Source organism: Hyla sarda, chromosome 8 (assembly GCF_029499605.1).
Source record: "Hyla sarda isolate aHylSar1 chromosome 8, aHylSar1.hap1, whole genome shotgun sequence".
Classification (NCBI taxonomy): Eukaryota; Metazoa; Chordata; class Amphibia; order Anura; family Hylidae; genus Hyla; species Hyla sarda.
The window spans coordinates 70450643-70473558 of NC_079196.1; the positions used below are offsets into that span (position 1 = coordinate 70450643).

At 44.0% G+C, this 22916-nt stretch overlaps 1 protein-coding gene across 8 annotated transcripts in view; it reads right to left on the reverse strand.

The window, feature by feature from the left end:
• Nucleotides 1–272: 272 nt before the first annotated feature.
• HDAC4 (histone deacetylase 4) overlaps nucleotides 273–22916 on the reverse strand; it is a 224581-nt gene continuing 201937 nt past the window's right edge. For 7 of the 8 annotated variants that reach the window (XM_056537015.1, XM_056537012.1, XM_056537016.1 and 4 more), the window contains 3 exons: nucleotides 13384–13468; nucleotides 6655–6793; nucleotides 1681–5301 (listed from right to left, as the gene is read on the reverse strand). In XM_056537015.1, coding sequence (XP_056392990.1) covers nucleotides 5262–5301; nucleotides 6655–6793; nucleotides 13384–13468 — 264 coding nt within the window. In that variant the 3' untranslated portion in view covers nucleotides 1681–5261. Of the gene's footprint in view, nucleotides 369–1680; nucleotides 5302–6654; nucleotides 6794–13383; nucleotides 13469–22916 lie in introns of those variants that run through there. The other variant, XM_056537011.1, reaches the window with a different exon arrangement.

Sequence of the window (22916 nt, forward strand, 5' to 3'; positions counted from 1 at the left end):
AGTTCACCTAAGACTTTCCACTGCCTGAAAATATGGTTTATAACATTTTCTTCTTCCATCATCATTAGTATAACAATGTATATTTGACTATTCCAGGGCCCTTTCTATTGTAAGTCAATGACACTACTATACATTTATCGTCCTAAGTGGTAAAGTCTGATGACGCACGTATGAAGTGTGTTTCAGAAAGACACGTACAAAACAAAAAACACTTGGTAGATAGAAACCCACCCCCCTACACCTTTTATGAACAGACAATTCGGAGACGAGGAATAGGTAACATTTCTTTTATTTACATCACAAGAGTAACACGCTGCCATCATGTGGTAGAAAATACTGCACTGCTAAGAAAGTTCAAATCCAATGTCCTTGTCAGAGAAAGAAAAAAAAATACACAGTCAGTGGAAAAAGTAGATAAAAAAAATGTCAAACAATATAAAATAAAAAAGGAAAATAATAAAAAAAATAATAAAAGAATCAGTGTCCAGCTCCTACAAAGGAACAGAAAAGTGGCAGAAAAAAAGCCCAGATTTCTGTAACAATGGGCTGAAACCTGACAAAGAAAATGCAGGTGAATGCAAAGTGTCCCAAAGGATTCATAGTTATAAAACCGTCATGACAGATCTGCATTAAAGATCTGGTAAACGATGCATGAAATTCTGTAAGTTTATAATTTTATATATATTTATATTATGTATATATATAATTATATACACACACACGCTTGTCACCCTCAGAAAGTCACACTCCAGAAACGTATGTAATCCCTTTTTCCAGTCTGTAGGAGAAAGCTGACCCGGTGAGGGCACAGCACACAAAACAACTCTTGCCGGAGGAGTTGCTTTCTCTTTCCTTTAAACACAGTGCGTTGGCAGCGTGGGGTGGGCATGGTCACACCCCTATGTAAAAAGGCAGCGAGTTGTCCTGCCTGTTATGGAGGGTCACCTCTGAAGTAAACATACGATCACAGACAGACACGGGTGGCAGTTCATAGCCATGAAACGTCAGGAGAGGATACAGGCAGGCAACGTGATCATTGTCTTGTGACAACTTAGGTCATAAGTGTTACTACTGATAATGCTGGGAATGACCAAAGTTTTACTGGAATTTAAAAAAAAAAAAAGAAAAAAAAGGGGGGGGGGGGGGTTTTGGGGAATTGCCGCCATGACCTAAACCATTATTTCTCATGATGACATAATAAAAAGAACATAGAAGTAACATTATCTGTACTGCCAGAGCTGCACTCCACAATTCACTAATATGAACATAGTGATGGTGACTACACTGGAAAAAATGTCTATTCTGCCTGCAAACGGTCACCACTACTGAAGAAAACACAGCAGATTACACTAGAAAATAGGAAACAGTGTATGAAAAAACAACAATATGGCAGAGGAGGTGTGCAAGACGGATGCAAGGGACTTAAGTGTCATACATGCTCTCAGGCTAAGAGAAGGTACACAGTGTTTACCACAGGGCTGTAGCCTTTACTACCTGCCCCTTATAGTGTTTTAGTCTAGAAAATGATATATGTACGGATGCCATTACAGGCACCAAATAGCAATATTAATGCAATTCCTTGCATCAGCGCCACCTCCCTTTTATGTAAAGGAAAGACCATTCCAGCTCTATGCCTTATGACACTAATATATATATATATATATATATATATATATATATATATATATATATATATATATATATATTCACTTACATGGAGCAGGATAATGTTCTCTCTTGAAATTCAATGCCATGTTCAAATATATTTGCAGACAGTTAATGTTTACTCAAAAGGGTTGTCCATGATGAGAACGAGGGTCTGCTTTTTGCAGAAACTGCACAACTCCTGTTCATGGGTTGTAGCCTCAGTGAAATCTCCCCAAAAGACCACCACTTTGAGAAGACAACTCCCCTACCCAGACCAGCTTTCATGTGACTGATTTTCAGCCCATTATAAATAACCTATAGAGCAGTGGTCTTCAACCTGCGGACGTCCAGATGTTGCAAAACTACGATTCCCAGCATGCCCGGACAGCCGTTGGCTGTCCGGGCATGCTGGGAGTCGTAGTTTTGCAACATCTGGAGGTCCCGCAGGTTGAAGACCACTGTTATATAGGTTATTTTCAATGACCCCCATTGAAGGTCTCTTCTCAAAGACGTTTCACTGTAATTGCACTTGTTCACAGGAATGCAGCTGAGCTGTAATACCAGAGACAACCCGTAGACAAGAGTGGCACTGTTTCTGAAAAGATAAACAAGCAGAGCCCCTTTATTCCTATTCCTGGACAGACCCATTTTTGCATTAAATATATATTTAAAAAAAAGAACAGAAAAAAAAAAACACTCTCAGCCTAACAATACTTTGAGATTAATCCAGGTAAAATAATAAAAAGTGCCCTTCTCAATATGAGGTTCAACCAATGACCCCCATATTCTTTGCCCTCTCCTTCCTGACCAACTACACAACATAGGACTGAGCTGTGCTTAATTCATGCAACCTCAAAGTATATCGTAAAATCTAGAAAAATAGATTCATATATATATATTTCTATATATAATTATCTTTATATATATTTTTTTTTCATCTATAGGGAGGTCAATGCCCAGAAATAGGAGTGTGGCCCCTCCCTTGCACACACAAAATGGATACATGTGTAAAACATGGAATGAGTGGAAATGCAGCGTGTGCAGGGTATAAAAGTATAACAAAAAGAAATAAAAACAAGGAATGAAATTTAAAGTAAAAAAAAAAAAAAAAAAGGGTAATGTCTAAGAAAATAGCCCCCTACTGCACCTCCGACAACACCAGAGAAACGGCCACTTTTCACATGCCGACTGGACGATACCAACTACGTATGCTGAAGGATACTCTGTAAATTTGACAACTGTCCATGCTCTGAAAGGTGCATTCAGTATATGGAAAGAATTTTTATACTAGAAAAAATCCTGAAAATATCCGTAGCACGAAACCTGGTATAATGCTGCTTATGGCAGTGGATATGAATACATTTACCAGATGAAATTTGGCTATTTGAGTAAAATCAGATATGGTAAGTAATACAAATGATATGCAAATAGGATGTATTACAAATCAAGCCCCTGTATACATCTTTCAGAGCGTATCCAGTGTATAGTCTAGGTGTACATGCCATCAGACGGCTTGAAGCATGCAGATTATGTAAGGAGCTAAACCAAAAGATCAGTACAGAGCAGTCAAAGCATCAACAGCACAGGTGACACCAGTAACATAGCTTTGCATGTAGTTTTGGGATCAGGCGGCTGGAAAAGTGGGCACATGGGAAGCGGAGGAGGGGACTGCAAGTACCACACACAGTGTGACCAGGAAATAAAAAGACTGGTGCAGTGCGGTGCTCTTTTGTGCAGTCACAGGCTGTAGTGTAGTTACAGAACGGCCATGAAATGAATAATAAATACACACAGTAAGGGCACAATGTGAGGGTCCCGACACATGGAGGGGGGGGGGGGGGGGGGTCACACGGAAGCCCCCTGACTATCACTCCAAAACATATCATGTGCTGGCAGGACAGGAAACAACATATGTCAAGGTGCGGCCTGCAGCACAGTCCCTGGAGAACCTTTCAAAACACAGCCAAACCCCAAAAGCAGCTGCCGAGGAACATGGAAAACTGCTGCTAGGCAGCAAAATGCTGTTCCCCTAACAGAGAGGAGGTTCATCTCAGGAATCTGTTAGGCAATGGGTGTGAGTCACATGCTGCTGTAAATTCAGCCATAGCTCTCAGCATGGATAATAAGTGCTATATTGAGGTTATATCCAAAACTGAGAGCACCCTGCTCCCTCCATGCAATGCCAGGAGCAAGGCTCACATACAGTACATTGTTGGTCTCCTAAGAAAATTAAAGTCTTCGTAATTGCTCTCTGATCTGGTAACAAGTGAGGTAAGGTGTTCCCCTGTTACATACACACAACCAGAAGAGCACTCCCATCAGTCTTTATGGTCGTCCTTTCTATGGTTCAGTTACAGAATAAATCTCACCGCTGACACCGTCCCCACATTTCAGATACATACAGGAAGTCTCGGTGGGAAGATCAGAGGGAGTCATTTGCAATCTAAAATATCCCCTAAAGAAACCAAACTTTAAAAGAAAAAGAAAAAAATTACCACGAGAAACATTCCTTACTTAAAAAAAAAAAAATGTAACGTGAATAAAGCTTTGAAATACTACAAAAATGAAATGGGAACTGGTAATGTACTGCCTGGCAGCTGCAACGGGTTTGCTTAAAGTAAAAACAAAGTAAAAAAAAAAAAAACCATTTAAAAAGGAATTGGCGCAGGCCGTGCATGCTACCTGCGCAGTAAGAGGCCATATCCTCCATCTCCACATGGTAAAATGCACCTAAAAAATCATCAGTTGCACTTGAAGTTTATGTTTGCAGAGACCAGTTCACAGGTGGAGGACGCAGTCCGGTCATTGCATGTATATACGACATGCAACTTGAGAAATCAAAAAGAAAACAAAGACGACTGCTGTGAGCCATCAATGCCCCGTCACTTCGGATCAACCATAGGACACAAGGGCTTGTGTAATGTGACGTCACATCTTCTGTTGGTTACCGATGTTTATATTTTAAGGCAAGTCCTTCAACTCCTTAGAAACAATAAAGGAACAAAACCATTCAAATGGAAAAAAGTGTGTTCCATCCATGGACAAGGCACAATCCTTCCTCCCGCTTCTGTTCCAGAGTCAAAAGTCCCTCATTGTGATAACAGGCTCCAGAGGATCTCTTTAGTCCACTGCATATACCCCATTATGAAGAAACAAAGTCTGAAAAACAGGCTAAACCAAGTGGTGTATACAAGTGTCCGCACAACATGGTCACCCTCCCTTCAGAGCACACAGGACCCTTGTAAATCTGCTGCAGAATGTTAAAGCACCAAAACTGTTTGCGTGGACCTCTGAAGAGGTCACTTTTATCCTTGTTTTTCGTTGAATTAGTATTTGTTAAAAAAAAATCATGAAGAAAATAAAATATTTTTGGCAAGAGCTGCCAGTGGCTCCTGAAGGAGCAGTGCCTCCTGTATCCAGGAACGGCACACAGTGCGGCTGTGCATTGTACAGTGCGCTGCCGTTTGTGGTTCTGTGGATGTGATGTACACAGAGTTCTTTACATCCATGTCGCTGCTCGTCTTCCTGCAGACAGAGCACAGGCGGAGAAATTGGAGGGGGCAGCCCCCAACAAATGTACGGAATTACACAACGGACAATCACCGGTCACTTTGCTACAGCGGGGGTTCTTCATCCATCGGTTCATCCTCAGTCCTAGAGAAGAGCAGGGAAAAGCTCAGTCAGACCCGGCAACATAATACAGATCTATCACCTGCTTTCTAACATTCTTATGTGTGTGTGAGGGTAAAATATCTGCTATTTTATGGCAACTTTCATTTTATTTACACTGTACAATCTGATGAGATTGGTGCAAGAAGACGATGAACAACCAATCGCCAGATGGAAGTTGTTGTAACACTCTACTCACTTGCATTAGGTGTTTTGTTAATGAATGGACACCCAATAAATTTAGAGTATAAATTTGTAGCAAATCTTCACAATTTTCCTAGATCCATATGTAAAGCATCTTTGTGAAACTATGACTCCAAACAACCATTTGTGCTGCAGACTTCTCCTTCCTTCTAATTCAACAAGATATTTCAACAATTCAACAAGACGACATTGTGTGTATAACATGGCAACAGTATAGCTGTAATGTGAGCTAGCAGGCTTGTACAAACTACAGACAAACTAGATTCTTGCTTAAGAAGCAACTCCACCCTAGACATCACACACCCTGAAATGACATGAATGGAGGGAGCGTGGTGTGACGTCACAACATCGGCCATGCTTGAAGCAGGCATTCTGAATATAAATGTTGAGAATGCCGGGGTGCCGGCCCGGAGGTTATGGAAGGTCCCAGTGGCTGGACTCCCTGCAATCAAACATCTTATCCCCTATCCTTTAGATAGGAAATAAGATGTCTAGGGGTGGAGTATCCCTTTAAAACAGCGCAGAGGCTGCTGTAATCACAGTACTTTATTCACTAACAAATTCTGTTACAGACAGCTTCCAATTTTTTGATTGGGGAAGATTCAAGCAATTTAGGTTTATCTATTTCTCTCAGCAAAAAGGAAGCACAGGCCTATAGTAATTTAACGTGTCTGCTGTCATTTACAAAAACTTGACATATCAAAAGTTTTCATTGATCAAATTCTGGGTGTTTATAGGCCCATCATTCATTAGAATGAGCCAGGAGAATCAGGTGACTGTGCCCTTTACTCCATGACTTGCTGCAATCTCCTTATGACTGCAGGAGATGTGCTTCATATACTTACTATGGAGTCTGTCTCCTGCAGTAAAACATTGCAGCCAGCCAGGGACTGAAGCGCACAGCCGCACACTTCTCCCGGCTCGTTCTAATGATCACAGCGATCTGAACATTAAACAGCACAGAGCTCTCTGTTTTAATTCTAGGTTAGGAATTTAATTTAATCTGTGGCAAGACTACTTCATTAATAAACACTGTATGACCTAAACAATCCGGGTGTCATTTATGTCAGTGACTACTAAGCCTTTAGTTCAAGACATTGTTGTCAACATTAAAACAAATACAGCACTGCTCACCTTCGCTCTGGACGGACGTCCACAGATAGGGACGCCATTGCCGTCACAGTCTCTGCTTCTTCACTCTCACATTTCTGAGCTTCAACAAGTGAATATGAGATGGTTGAAGAAAGTTGATGCAAACAAGGCCAGTATTCACCTTCAAAAAAGGAAAGGATATATTACAGGGGATACAGTAAGGGGATAAAGATGGTTTAATAGACGTCATTTACAAATCTGTTCAACTTTCTGGCACCAGATGATTTGAAAAAAATAAATAAAAATAGTCTAGCAAAGCTGATAATTTTGATCAACTGACATCTGCCCATAAAAGTATGCGGGAGATTACCCCACCTCAGAAATTCAGCCCGAATATTGGGGTTGGTTCAGGCTCTATATCGTGCAAGGAGTTTTACGTACTTTAATCCCTAAATAGCTGACAGAGCAGGAGGCAACACAAATACCTAGGCCATCTACTTCTGGAAGCCAGGTGGGTGGGTAGTAGTTCAGATTTTGTAACATTCACTTTATAACCTGAAAATTCCCCGAAATGTCGTAGATGGGCCAGGACATCTTTAAGCGAGGATCCTGGGTCATCTAGGAAAACCAAGACATCCTCTGCAAACATAGTTCGTTTCACCTCTTCTCTCCCACCCTGGTGCCCGAGTAAATGTCCGAAGACCATAAGGATCTGGCTAATGGTTCAAGAGCCAGGTCAAAGAGGAGGGGTAAAGGGGGCATCCCTGTCTTGTCCCCTTGAATAAAGGAAAAGGGGCCGAAAGGATACCAGATGTGTAGACTCAAGCCATAGGTGTTCTATATATACGCGCAAGATAATCGCGAAAGGCACCCTGTAACCCCATCTGGTCCAGCACCATCCCCAGCCAGTCCCTGGACACGTTATCAAAGACCTTTTCAGCATCTAACACCAGTAGAGCCGGCCGTTCTCCTGGCAGGGGATGGTGCTGCAACCGGTCCAAAACCACTAGGACAGTCCTTAGATTCAGAGTAGCAGGATCGGTTTCTGATCAATTCTGGCATAAACCTAGACAAATGATCAGCCAGAATTTTAGACAGAATCTTGATATCCTGATTAATTAAAGATATAGGACGGTATGAGCCTGGGACCCTAGGGTCCTTGCCCGGTTTTGGTAATACTTTGATATATACACTAGTGAAGCCTCCTTCGGGATAGAGCCAGAAGTCATGTATTCCCGGAATACATCTACCTATAGCGGGGATAGTTTGGGCAGTAGAGCTTTACAAAATTCTCTTGTGTAACCATCAGGTCCGGGGGCTTTGCTGTTATGTAGATATTTAATGACTCCTTGAATTTTCTCCTCTGTCACCGGGGTGTTAAGTTCATCCCTCTGAGCATCCGTCAGGGAGGGGAGGTTCAGACCTCTAAGAAAGGCCTCTCCAGCAGATAGATCAGAGGGAGAACTCGCATAAAGATCAGAATAAAATTGTTCCAGAATCTTATTGATGAGGTGGGGGTCAGTATGCAGCATACCTGCAGCTTTGTTTCCATGTCAAAGGGAGGACACAGTTCCGAGACCTTACCGGAGAAACCACAGAAAGCACCTACCCCCACGGTAGTATCTGATTGCACCCTAGTAGCAAGATCTTTAAAGAAGGGCCCATTTTCCCAGTTAGAAGCGTAAACATGGTAAAGTCTAAAAGTTTCCCCATGATGTTCTAACTGGAGATGAGAAATTCTGCCGTCAGTGAAGTGTGAGAAGTGTAAAGGCAAAAGCTTTGTGAATCAGTGTGAGGACTCCCGCCTTCCCCTCTTTAGCTGGAGAGCCGATTACCGTATTTTTCGCCATATAAGACGCTCCGGCATATAAGACGCACCCAATTTTAAAGGAGGAAAATCTAGAAAAAAAAGATTCTGAACCAAATACTGTAGTAAAATATTTTATATCAGTATAGTTCCCCCACAATAGTTGGCAGTATAGTTCCCCCACAATAGTTGGCAGTATAGTTCTCCCACAACAGTAGGCAGCTCCTTCCCCCTCCCCCCCACAATGATTGGCAGTATAGTTCCCCCACAATAGTTGGCAGTATAGTTCCCCCACAATGGTAGGCAGCTCCTCCCCCCTACCCCCCACCCCCCACAATGGTTGGCAGTATAGTTCCCCCACAATGGTTGGCAGTATAGTTTCCCCACAATAGTTGGCAGTATAGTTCCCCCACAATGGTAGGCACTGGCAGCTCCCCCCCACAATAGTTGGCAGTATAGTTCCCCCACAATGGTAGGCAGCTCCCCCCCCCTCCAAAATGGTAGGCAGCTCCCCACCCTCCACAATGGTTGGCAGTATAGTTCCCCCACAATGGTTGGCAGTATAGTTCCCCCACAATGGTTGGCAGTATAGTTCCCCCACAATGGTTGGCAGTATAGTTCCCCCACAATGGTTGGCAGTATAGTTCCCCCACAATGGTTGGCAGTATAGTTCCCCCACAATGGTTGGCAGTATAGTTCCCCCACAATGGTTGGCAGTATAGTTCCCCCACAATGGTTGGCAGTATAGTTCCCCCACAATGGTTGGCAGTATAGTTCCCCCACAATGGCTGGCAGTATAGTTCCCCCACAATGGCTGGCAGTATAGTTCCCCCGCAATAGTAGGCAGCTCCCCCCCACAGACATACAGCTTCCAGCCATATACAGTGTATGGCTGGAGGCTGTATCTCTGTGTGCTGCCCCCACAGTGATCCGGTCACTGCTCCTCTGGCCCAGTGTCACATCTACTGCTATGGCCTATGGACCATAGCAGTAGGTGCCGGGACCGGAGGAGCGGTGACCGGAACGCTGAAGATTACACACCGCCGGTCACTCACCAGGCACCGGTCGGCGTGCGTCTTCCTCCGGTCCTCCGGCGCCTCTATGGTTGTACGCACGGGACGTCACTGAGGTCCCGCGCGTACAACCATAGAGAGGCGGAGGATCGCAGGAAGACCGCAGGAGGACCGCAGGAGGACGCGCATCGGCCGGGGAATGGTGAGTGACCCGCGGACAGCCTTATGTCCCGAAAAGATTTTTCGGGACATACGGATGTCCGGCATAGGAAAACCTATGATTTTATCTGCCCGGGCCGGCTCCTGTGTGCGGCTGCAGGCGGGGGCCGGCCAGAGCAGGTAAAAACTAATACTGTATATTAAAAACCAGGGGGCCTCCAGCTGTTGTGAAACTACAACTACCAGCATGCCCAGACAGCCTTTGCCGGTCCGGGCATGCTGGTAGTTGTAGTTTCAGAACAGCTGGAGGCCCCCTGGTTTTTAGTATACAGTTATTAGTAATTCACTTGCCCGGCACCCGGAACTGTATGTTCCAGGCATAGGGCAATAAACATAGCCGGTGTGAGGAGAAAAATTCACCGGCGGTCATGAGGCTGCTGCGGGTGGGGAGTGGGTAGTCAGCGATGTACCGCACCGCCGCAGCCTCTGTACTTACAGCTGACTTCCCGCTCTCGCCCGCAGCAGCCTCGGGCGTATATTCGCCGTATAAGACGCACCAACTTTTCCCCCCACGTTTTGGGGAAGAAAAAGTGCGTCTTATACGGCGAAAAATACGGTATGTGCCCAACCCATTGCTGCTGCATCCGAAAGAAATCATGCTCAGGTAAAACCTGATCGTTTTGAGATAACGCAAGAAGAGCCTACATTTTTGAAGAGAACGCAGGCCCTTCACATTCCAGGAGAGAATTTTAACCGTGTGTGGGTGGGAAAAATGAAACCATACAGCGAGAAGTGGTAATATGGTAGCAGAATTGTTTTTGGAAGGGGGATGCAGCAGCGATGAGGTAGGCCGTCATCAAACACTTAAGCAATGGACACATCATACACCTGTAGGGAGCAGCATATCGAGGTAGAACATAGTACGCACAGTATGGAGCCAAAGAACACTGAACAAAACAAAAGAACAAGAATGCATAACCAAAACAAATAGCAGACCCATAGGGAGTCACCCTCAAGTGGACACCCTCCTTCGAGGGTCAGCTGCAAAAAGATGCACCTCAGTAAGGAACCTCAGTCTGGAGAGGAGTGGCAGTCACTCCTGTAGCCACGTCGTGGGGAGCATTGTTGGCGGCGTCTGTCCCTCGGGTTAGGTGAGCAAGCTGGGTCTCTCGTGGGTGATCTATTTTGGTGCATGCCTCTAGGTGAGCGAAATCTTCTGCGTGGCATCGAGCGGGAAGATAGCCAAGAGGACGTATTAAGGAGTTGATCCAGGGAAGCGGCAGCCCCCTCTGGAGTGTTGTAGACAGAAACAGTCCCATCTGCATGGAACACCCGAAAGGCAGACAGGTATTGTAGATGAAAACGGTATTTAGCTTTGAAAAGTGCGGTACAGATTGTACTAAAAGCTCTCCTGCGTTTCGCCACCTCCACAGAAATCTTCAAGAGTAAAAGGCGCATGCCGTGTATCACCAGCGGTTGGGACAAGCGCCTATAAGCCTGTAGAATTTCCACCTTATCATTCAGGGGCTTGGCCCTGGTGAGGGCGGTGGGCTAGGACTGCAGGTGTACCTGGTGAGGAGGCGGTGGACCGATTCTGTGGGCCTGTTCCACCCGGCAAGGGTGAGAAAGTCCAAGGTTCTTAGGTAGGTCCCGTTCACAAAAGCGCTGTAAGTCAGGGGAGGTGACTGACTCCTTTACACCCACAATGTGCAAATTGTTGCGTCGGGATCTATTTTCCAGGTCCTCAAGCTTGTCATTTACTCCAGCCAGTTCAAGCTCTGTAGCTTTAAGGCATCTTTCTGTAAGGACATCTCCATCCTCAATATGAGATACCCTCAGTTCCACCTCAGTGAGACGCCCAGTTTTTCCTTCACCTTCCTTTTCCTAAATTCTGTAATGTTGCTTTAAAGGACTTCCTCTGCTATATGCTGGACATTTTTTGAGCTCCACTTCTGCAGCTAGTTTTTGATAATCAATGTGCAGGAGTGGGAGCTCACCTCGCTAGCCTCCTACATTGTTCCTCTACATAAAGATGGCCTATGCTATAAGAAGATTTCCAAGACCCTGAAAGTGAGCTGCTGCACTCGTCTCAAGACCATACTGACAAAAGAAGTTGAGTGCGCATGCTCAGAGTCATATTGAGAAGTTGTCTTTGGAAAACAGACGTATGTATGTGTGTTGCCAGCATTGCTGCAGAGGTTGAAGGGGTGGGGGTTCAGCCTGTCAGTGCTCAGACCATACGTAACACACTGCATCGAATTGGTCTGCATGGCTGTCATCTCAGAACGCAGCCTCTTCTAAAGATGAATCTATCAAGAAGGTGCAGCAGGATGATTAATTTTGCCCAGCTCTGTGGTGGGAAAAGCTCAAACCACATACACTTTTTCTAGATGCTTGTGAGGGATGGAAGTAGACACTTTCCCGGGTCCTGAATTTGGCAGGTTAGGCGTTTTTACTTACTTTCACAGAGCTGCCGGGACATTTTTACTTGCATTTAAATGCTACAATCAAATTTGATTGTGTTGTCTAAGGGGTTAAAGCCAGGCATCACCGTAATCGGTAATGTCTGGCATTAGAGATGGGTCCTGGTAGCAGATAGCCGCTAGAACCCCACAGCTATGACCCGCGCTCAGGAGCTGTCATAGAAAGGGAGTGGGACACTGTCGTCTCATGCCTACTGGTAGGTGGTGTAGCTTTGCGCCTTAAAAAGTACTTTTAACAAAAGTTGCAAATGATAAATATGTGACCACTGCATGGTCAAAAAGAAAAAGTTCTAAGGGTAGGCAAAAAGAGTAAAACTCTCTATATCAAAAGACTCATAAAAGTCGCTAAATATGCTGCTTGCGCCTGAACTGCGCCAAAACATAGACAAAAAAAATGCTCTAAAAGCAATGATAAATCTCCCCCAATGTCTTGTGGTCTGAAGAAATATAGATTAACTTATTTGGTTCAGATGGTGTCAAGTGTGTGTGTGGTGGCAACTAGGTGAAGAGTACAAAGAAAATTGTGCCAACATGTACTGTACTGAAGCAGAGCATGATCCCCTTTCTTCAGAGACTGGGCCGCAGGGCAGTATTCCAACATGATAAGTATTGGCAGTATTCCAACATGATAAACACACCTCCTAAATGACCGCTTCCTTGCTAGAAAAAGCTGTGGGGAAAGTTGATGGACTGGCAAAGCATGTCTTCATACCTAAACCCTATTGAGCATCTGTGGGGAATCCTCATATGGAAGGTGGGGGAGCCCAATGTCTCTAACATCCACCGGCTCTGTGATGTCTTCATGGAGGAGGAAAGAGGATTCTATTGGCAACCTGTGAAGCTCTGGTAAATTCCATGCTCAAGAGGCTTAAGAGGGGTACGGGCTGCAGTGGTCGTGACGTCATGAATACGCTACTCGTGGTGTCACGTCACACCCTTCTCAATGCAAGTCTATGGGAGGGGGCATGGCAGATGCCACGCCCCCTCCCATAGACTTGCATTGAGAGGGTGTGGGATTGAGTTATTTTGAGGGGACAAAACATTTAACATTTTTATACAGGCTGTGCACTCACTACTTTACATTATAGCAGAGCATCTTTTCCTCAGTGTTGTCAGATGGAAAACAAAATAGTTACAAAAATGTGAGGGGTGTGAACAATTATGGGAGATACTGTATACAAATTAAAACATGTCAGCACTTGAGGTGTAAATGATTAATAGCTTAATTTGGTCATTTTACAACATTTAATGAATTTATAAAGACATTTCAGATCAAGAATTGTCAATGTTCATGCGGTCCTTTACTTACCCTGGATTTGAATGACTTTTTCCATGGAGCTCACTGCGTTGTTGTTTGGTCTTTGCTGTAACACAGACTCTTGAAGTGGCTCTAACTGGTAATATACAAACAGAAGAAAGGTCAGTGCTTTCCCCAGCCAAACAATATGCCATCTGCACAGTTTTCATTTTTTTCCCCCCGACATCTTTCTCAATAATTATCTTAGCAATTTTACACTTCTGAGAGTATTACTAAAAAACCCAAAACATATTTCTAAAAGAAAGTGACAACACTATGAAGATAAAGTCCAGCAGTCCAATTGACTAATAGTAGAAAATAGTTTTTTCGTGCAGGAAGAAGTACACACTTCTGCCTAAGAGGTTGTGTATGGTGAAGAGAAGTCCCAGCTTTCCTACACTTCATTGTAACAAATACAAAATAGTGGTGCAGAGCTAACTGCAAGTCAAGAAACTATTCTAACAGTGCTAGACTAAAAAGCTACACCAAAAATTTATAAATCTATAAATCTACACTACAACTAGACCACAGAGGAGGATGTTTTAGAAGTCCAGGCTGGAGATAATGGGGCATGAACTAGATTTTTTGTCAATCAAATGTTGAGAAAAAAGGGTTGTGCAGCTCCAATTAAATAGACAAGGGTAGGCCCGTTTCACACTACAGTTGTCACACGGCAATGTGGCGGCCGTCGGGGCTGCTGGAGAGAATAGAGGGAGAAAAAAAATACTGCTTGCGCCGCAATTTTCTCCTGTTACTCCCGCTGGAAAACAGCGGTGGCTGACAGACCCCTCTGACTAAAATGGGGTCCATCTGGTCCCGCTGTTGCCCCCCCGTCAAAATCACATCCGTCAAACAAAAAGGATTGGATACCAGTTCTCAACAGGGTTCTCAACGGAAGTGTCAAATAAGCCATAACTTAAAGAGGTACTCCGCCCCTAGACATCTAATCCCCTATCTTTTGGATTGGGGTTAAGATGTCTGATCGTGGGGGTCCCACCGCTGCGGACCCCCGGGATCTCGGCTGCAGCACCCCGCTATCATTACTGCGCAGAGCAAACTCGCTCTGTGCCTAATGACGGGCTGGAGCATCATGACGTCACAGAAGGGGGTGTGACAGCCGCCACGACCCTTCCCATAGACTTGTATTGAGGGGGGGGGGGGCCGTGACGTTGCGATGCTCCGGCCCCTGTATTGCCCGTCATTACGCACAGAGCAAGTTTTCTCTGTGCAGTAATGAGAGCGGGGTGTTGCAGCCGAGCGGCAGGACCCCCGCGATCAGACATCTTATCTCCTATCTTTTGGATAGGGGATAAGATGTCTAGGGGCGGAGTACCACTTAAAGCAACACCTACAGGTGTGAATTTTCACCAACAAAAAAGACAAAAAGAATGCTAGTCCTCAGAATATCACATAGTCTAAGACCAAGTGTAAAATCAAATATGTATATAGGTACCAAATAAATTTGATTTTGCACTTGGTCTTAGACTGGGTGAGTACTAGCATTCTTTTGTCTTAAATGTTGAGCAAAGGTTCATTCAAGAAATGTTTTTTCTAAGGTGGAGGTTGCAGAAGGTGATAAGGGTTTGAATGTGTGGTTTCAAAAAACAGGACAAAATTAAGGGTTATGTCAAAACATTTGAATTGTGCCACTGGGAAAAGGCTGGAACCATTGACTCTGATTAATAGTAATGGTGGGGGATGGAAGAAGAATTTTCTTGGATAGCCAGCGATGTGACTGGTAGAAAGTAAAAGCAGGAGTAGTAGTAGTGGAAAAGCAGAGGAGAAGTAGTGGAAAAACAACAGGAGAGGTGATTTAGCTAGGAAATAAACTAGAGCAGTCTAAACAAATAATATATATCCCCAATAAACAACTAGATTTCAATGGTCATTGATGTTTCATTTGGGGGAATAATAATAATAATTTTATTTATATAGCCCCAACAGATTCCGCAGCACCTTACAATTTTGGGGTACAAATAAAGACAAGTATCAGACATAATATTACACGCTAACTATTCAAACAGAAGGAGTGAGGGCCCTGCACACAAGAGCTTACAGAATACGAGGAATGGGGTTGAGGCAGAAGCCATAAAGTGCTTTTATTGATACAATGGTCCAGCCATATTTCATAAATAGGAAAGGTTACATACAGGAGAGTGAACCAGTCACTAGCTAATCTCTGAAGGTCTAAAGTACACAGAGAATAGGAGAAGACTGTCAAATATGAAGCTTTTGAGATCTCCAAGACCTAGAGGTCTCAAAAGGGGCAAAGTGGTAGTTATGGAAGCTAACTAGGGAATATTATAGGCCTGCTTGAAGATATGGGTCTTTTAGGCCATGTTTAAAACTGTGGATGTTGTGGTTGAGTCTGAGGGATTGAGGCATCGCATTCCAGAGAATTTGTGCAGCACAAGGAAAGTCTTGAAGACGGGAGTAAGAGGTTCGGATTATAAAAGATTTTAGTGTTAGATCACTAGCAGAGCAGAGAGAACGTGTTCGATGGTAGACCGAGATGAGAAGAGATGTAGTTAACTAGGTTCTGAACTGAATGGGTAACTAGTATAGTGACTGGCACAGGGGGAGGCATCGGTGTAAAATCTGGAGAGGAAAACGAGTCTGGCTGCGGCATTGAGGATGGACTGGAGAGGGGAGAGTTTAGAAAAGGGAAGGCCTATTAGTAAAGAGTTACAATAGTCAAGGTGGGAGTGAATCAAGGCAATGAGAGTTTTAGCAGTTTCAATAGTGAGAGCAGATTCTAGAGATGTTTTTGAGGCGCAGGTGACAAGAACGTGAAAGGGACCGAATATAGGGAGTGAAGGACAGATCAAAGTCTAGTATAACTCCAAGACAGCAAGCTTGCTGCCTGGGAGTTATGGTAGTGTCCCATACAGAGATGAAAAACACAGAAAAAAGGGAAAAAAAGACCACACAAGGCACCTAGTGCATTATCCCAGATGATCAGAAGGACAGAACAGAAAGTAATGTGCTCACCTGGAGCACAAGGTAAATGCGCATATAACCCAAAGTAGTGGTTAGAGATGATCTGCAGATTCACATAGATTTTGCGAAGCCGTGGGGTAGTGGATGAGGGCTAAGGTCCGTCCATGAATGATAGTGTAAAAGGATAATAGAAAAAAAACAAAAAAAAAAACTTATAGGCTAAGGCTTCTCCGGAAGACAGATATATTAAAATAAAATATCTTTTATTTTGACATCCACTGACGCATTTCAGGTATTAACTCTTCCTCTACTATCCTTTTACACATACAGAGATGGAAATGTCAGGTTTAGGTACATCAATTGGGGGGAAAAAAAAAAAGAAGTTCTTCTTTAGAAAGATTTAGTTTCAGATATAAGGAGGACATGATGTTTGAGACAGCAGAGAGACAGTCACTGGTATTTTGTAGTAGTGCAGGGGTGATGTGGAAGGAAGAGGTATAGAGTTGGGCGTCATCAGCATAAAGGTGGCACTGGAAACCAAATCTACTGATTGTTTTTCCAATGGGGGATATGTAGAGAGAAAAAAAAAAAAAAGGAGTAGGGGACCTAGGACTGATCCCTGGGGGACCCCAACAGCAAGGGGAAGAGGAGAAGAAGTAGAGCCAGAAAATGAGACACTGAAGGAGCGGCCAGAAAGATAGGAGGAAAACCAGGATAGAGCAGAGTCCCTAAGTCCAAAGGAACAGAGACTACTAAGGAGGAGTTGGTCAAAAGCCACAGAGAGGTTCAAGAGAATCAATCGAGAGAAACTGCCATTAGATTTGGCTGTCAGAAGATCATTCGTGACTTTGGTTAGGGCTGTTTCTGTGGAGTGTAGGGAGCAGAAACTAGACTGTATGGGGTCAAGGAGAGAGTTCTCAGAGAGATAGCAAGTTAGGCGGGAATAGATCAAGCGTTCAGGAGTTTGGAGATAAAGGGGAGATTAGAAGCAAGTCGATAGTTGGCTACACAAGACGGGTCCAGAGATTGTTTTGTCAGTAACGGGGTTATGATAGAATGTTTAAAGGAGGAGGGAAAAATACCAGGAGAGAGGGAGAGGTAAAAATTTTATAGTTAGGTGACAGGTGATAGCAGGGGAGAAAGACTGTAGGAGGTGTGAGGAGATAGTTAGGCGAGAGGAGGAGAGGAGCCTGGAAACTTCATTCTCCGTTACAGGCTCAAAAACAGAGAGTGATGAAGAGGAAATGTGGCCAGGAATTAAGTCAGAACTTATAGGATTTTAGCATGAATTTATAGTGCAGATAGTCTGATGAAGTCTTAGTTTTCCTCCAGAGACACTCAGCACACTTAGAGCACTGCCTGAGAAAATGGGTTCTTAGGAGAGGGAGGAAATTGGGGACATTGAATATTTTGCAGAGTGTCTTTAAGTAAGTTGATTTGTGTTTATAGCACATAGGTTTCTGTAAGTGTACGAAAATGGAGTAACCGGAAGAGGATAAGAGTTTTTGATAGAGATGGAGAGAAGGTTGTGGTCAAAGAGCTCAGAAGGAGAATTAGTCAATTTAAAGACAAGTCTAGAGACGTTCAAGTCCAGTGTATTCCCATCATTCTATGTAGGAGAGTCAGTAAGCTGTGAAAGGGTGAGATAGAAGCCGAGTGGCAGATGAGGAGATTGAGGTATCAATAGGGATATTAAAATCACCCATTATGAGTGTAGATGTTTCTGAGGAAAGGAAGTGAGGGAGCCAGGTAGCGAAATGGTAAAGAAACATTTGAGGAGAACCAGGAGGTCGATAGATGACCGCCACTTTAAGAGAAAATGGGCGGAAGAGTCTCAGGGTGTGGACCTCAAACGAGGGAAATAAAGGGATGACCTGAAAACTGCATTGTGGAGAGAGAAGCACCCCAACTCCTCCACCATGCCTGGTGTCTGATATGGGGGCATGGGAAAAGTGAAGGTCACAGTAAGTTAGAGCAGCGGGGGGAAGCAGTGTTGTAGGTTGTAGTCATGTTTTGGTAAGAGCCAGCAGGTTAAGAGAATCAGTGATAAATAAGTCATGAATCTGGGTGAGTTTGGTGCACACAGATCGAGACTTTAGGAGAGTACAATTAAATGAAACAATAGGGACAGGAGAAGGGAGGCAGACATTTTTTTTTATAAATATTTTTTATTACATTTTTCATTTATTACAAGAAAACAAAGGCATCATGTGATGCAACAACTGCACAAGCAATCAGGAAGCGATTAGCTATAGTTCGATGAAGGCAGTGATTAACCATACCAGAACAGCAACATACAGTGATACGGAACATATTTAAAAGAAATTAGAGCGAGTTATCTCGTTCATTAAGGTCTACCAGCATTGGGACTGTAAAATAAAGAAATAAACCTGTACTCAATGAGGAGGTATTATATGCAGAAGTAAGAGCTAGGAAGATTATGGGTGAACGGATAAACAATGAAATATGGTTGTCACACAGTAGAGGTAAGGTATCTTTTACTTGTCTAGCTATGAGTTAGTATTGTTCGATAATTATATGTCAATACAGTGTGCAGAGTATTTCCAACAGTGCCATCTTCTTTCGAAAGCTTTAAACCTGTTAGAACCCTAAGCTATAATTTTTCAAAAGAATAGGAGGTATTAACTTTGGCTATTAATGAATCAGTGGAAGGGACAACAGGCGACTTCCAGTGACTCACCAAGGCTAGCTTTGCATGAATAAATATAATGCAGTAAATCTCCCTGTTGTGTCTAGGAATTTGCGATAGAGATAAGAATAATAAAACCGATTTGCGGGGATCATGGTTTATTGATACCCAATAGTCCTCTTAGAAGGCTTGCACAATCAGACCAAAAACATTTAATAAGAGGACAAGTCCATAGTATGTGATATAGGGTGCCCGTGGAGTCACAGCTTTGCCAACATTTGCGAAGGCTAATCTGTCTGGGGTAAAATACCATCGTAAGGCAGTATTGATAGCGGATTCCATATGGGAAGAGCATTGGAAGGCTTTACAGGAGGCAGCAAATCTTAACCAAGTTAGAAGAGGTTCTGCGAGAGGCAGGTAGAACTGAACAAATATTAGTGGAAGGTGGGCCAGGATTAGGAGCAATAGGGGAGATTTATCAAAACATTTGCAAGGAAAAGTTGACCAGTTGCCCATAGCAACCAATCAGCTCGCTTCTTTCATTTTTAACAAGACCTCTGCAAAACAAAAGAAGCAATCTGATTGGTTGCTATGAGTAACTGGGCAACTTTTCCTTTGCACAGGTTTTGATAAATCTCCCCCAATGTCCCCAGCATCTTTAAAATAAAAAGAGGGAGAACAGATGATTAAGTGACTTCAAGTGTCGACTTCTGTGCTGTACCATGGAGTGAGATGATTTAGGGTAGTTCATGATTGAGAGTAATGCATGTGAGCAATACATGGGTGAGGAAAGGAGAGATGGACTGATATGGAGTTCCTCAGCTCCTTAATCTCAGCTCAAAAACCTCCATGTGTAGTCTTCACTAGAATAATGCTTTTGATCACTTGATTTAAGATTACAAAGTTCCAAAACCTTTTCCAGACTTGACTAAGTGCATTCTCCACTAGTGCCAAAAGAGTCAGCTGATCAGTGAATAGGCAAGTCAGAAAGAGGAGTTGGATGCCGTGACTTGCCTGTCGACCGATGATCAGGACACTGACTCTTGACACTGGTGGAGAATACATTTAGTCAAGTCTATATAAGATATAAAGCATAATTATACAAAGACTACACATTAATTATGGGGGTAATTATTTATGGAGTCCAAACAAATCCCAAAATGGACTATAGTGCACCGCTCAGGGTGTATTAGATATAAATACTCCATAGGAGAATATTTTCCATTTGTAGACAATATAACTGTGTGTAGTTGCGTGATTCACTGAAGCATGCTGTTTTTTTTTGTTTTTTTTAAGAAGAAAAAAAAAAAAGTCATCTCAACTGACCTTAAAGGAGATGTCCAGTGCTGACTTTGCCTATTCCCCACTGCAAAAAAAACAAAAAACTTTCACTTGCCTTACTACGTTCCCCCGGAGCTCCGCTATCTACTTCCTACTTCCCTTAGGCCAGTACGTCACACGGCACTTCAGCATATCACTGGCCGATGCGGGACATCGCTGTGGCCGGTGAAAGCCCGGCACGTCACATGACGCTTCAGCCTAAGGGAAGTAGGTAGTAGACAGCCCTGCCGACGGATCAGCTGTTGCAGAGCTCAGGAGGAATGTAGGAAGGTAAGTGAGTTTGTTTTCTCTTTTTTTGCAGCCCGGGCAGGATGGAATAGGAAAAGTCAGCACCGGATATATCTCCTATAGCTGATAAAAATATGTCATTTTTCAATATCACATAATTACTAAGGTTGCCACGTGCTCACCAGTTGTCATAGGATATCATGTCTATCATGTCTATAGATAGACAACGTGACACACTATATACTATTTCAGTATATATGTAGCAGCGGAATAGTCACGTTGAGACTTCAGAGAAGTACCATATTTGTAGAGCTAGCAGTATCCAATCAGATAACAATATAGCCATGACATAATGTATACACCCACAAGTTAAATATATGTTCAGCTAACCCAATAGAAGGAGATATATACTTTTGATAAAACCATATTTGTATATTTATGGATAGTAGACACATGATCAATAAGGATAAACATGCCCACATTTATAAAGGACACACCTTCAATCATGATGGACATGCACATTATTTGAGCATAAGTTGCTCCAGAGAAAGTCAGGATGGTCATGGAGGAACGGAGGAAGGTCTCCAGGAAGTCCTGTACAGCCCTCCAGCACAAGGAGGATGACAGCTAGAGGAAACTAACAGAGGCGGCCATCTTAAAAGGACATTTCAAGATGGATCCACCATGCTGGATGAAGTACTTAGGAAGAAATCCCAGCTGATGAGACAAGATTTATGGACATGCCTACATAACCCTTCTACATTATTTACTTATGCTAAGGACTGTCTTTACATAAAGATTTCTTGTTTTATGTACTGTCTGCCATGATGTCAAGAAGATTACAATAAATATGTTTTCTTATACAAACAAAGAGCTCAATCTCTCCATGGTCAGACTGGGTTATAATTTAGCGGTCCGGTTATATTTAGCAATAACTACAGGTGTACTGTAAGCTGCTACAGACATCCTGTGGAACCAGGTGGCTGTGCAAGAGTTAAAGAGTACCTGTCATCAACAAAAACTTTTACTATGTTGTTCATAATCATTAATGAAGACATATTGTAATATATCTTCATTAAAAAATATTAATATTTATACCAGTTTTTTCATTTTATACTCCCCCTGCTCTGTGTTCTCCCTGCCCCTCACCACACATTATTTTATACATTGTATTATCTCACTGCACTCCCTGCTCTGTGCCCCCCCCCCCCCCCCCCTGACATTCATCTTACCGTATTTTTCGCCGTATAAGAAGCACTTTTTCTTCCCCAAAACTGGGGGGAAAAAGTCGGTGCGTCTTATACGGCGAATACACCCCTATCGCGGCGGCCCCTGCGGCCATCAACGGCCGGGACCCGCGGCTAATACAGGACATCACCGATCGCGGTGATGCCCTGTATTAACCCTTCAGACGCGGCGATCAAAGCTGACCGCCGCGTCTGAAGGGAAAGTGACACTAACCCGGCTGTTTAGTCTGGCTGTTCGGGACCGCCGCGATCTCACCGCGGTGGTCCCGAACAGCCCGACTGAATAGCCGGGTTAGTGCTTACAGGACACCGGGGGGGACCTTACCTGCCTCCTCGGTGTCTTCTCCGTTCAGGGATCCCCTGTATGGCCGGCGCTCTCCTTCCTCGTCATCGCGTACGTGCGTCGGCGTGCGTAACGACGTGATGGCGGCAACGGAGAGCAAAGATACCCAGCCGGCAGCAGAGACGTTCCGGAGCGACGGGGACACGGCGACAGCGATGGAGCGACATCCAGGGCAGCGGTGACTGGTCCGGAGCGGCGGGGACACGTGAGTATTACCTCCTATGCAGTGGTCTTCAATCTGCGGACCTCCAGATGTTGCAAAACTACAACTGCCAGCATGCCCGGACAGCCAACGGCTGTCCGAGCATGCTGGGAGTTGTTTTGCAACATCTGGAGGTCCGCAGATTGAAGACCACTATTGGGTTCAAAATCTTTATTTTTTTAGATTTTGCCCCTAAAAATTGGGTGCGTCTTATACGTCGGTGCGTCCTATAGGACGAAAAATATGGTAATTACTGCCTCTGTAATTGCTCCCACCGCCCATGGTTCTCAGCATTGACTTTTTAGTGCAGAGAGACACAGGAGAGAGAGAGAGAGAGAGACAGAGGCTGCCATCCCTCCCCTGTACTTAGTCTGTATGCACACTGCAGAGCAGTGTTTCCCAACCAGGGTGCCTCCAGCTGTTGCAAAACTACAACTCCCAGCATGCCCGGACAGCTGTTGGCTTAGTTTTGCAACAGCTGGAGGTACCCTGGTTGGGAAACACTGCTGCAGAGGGAGAGCAGCACACAGGAAGACTGGCAGAAGCAGAGTCTCGGCCAGGCTTCATGTGACATCATGCCTGCCGGGACCCGCC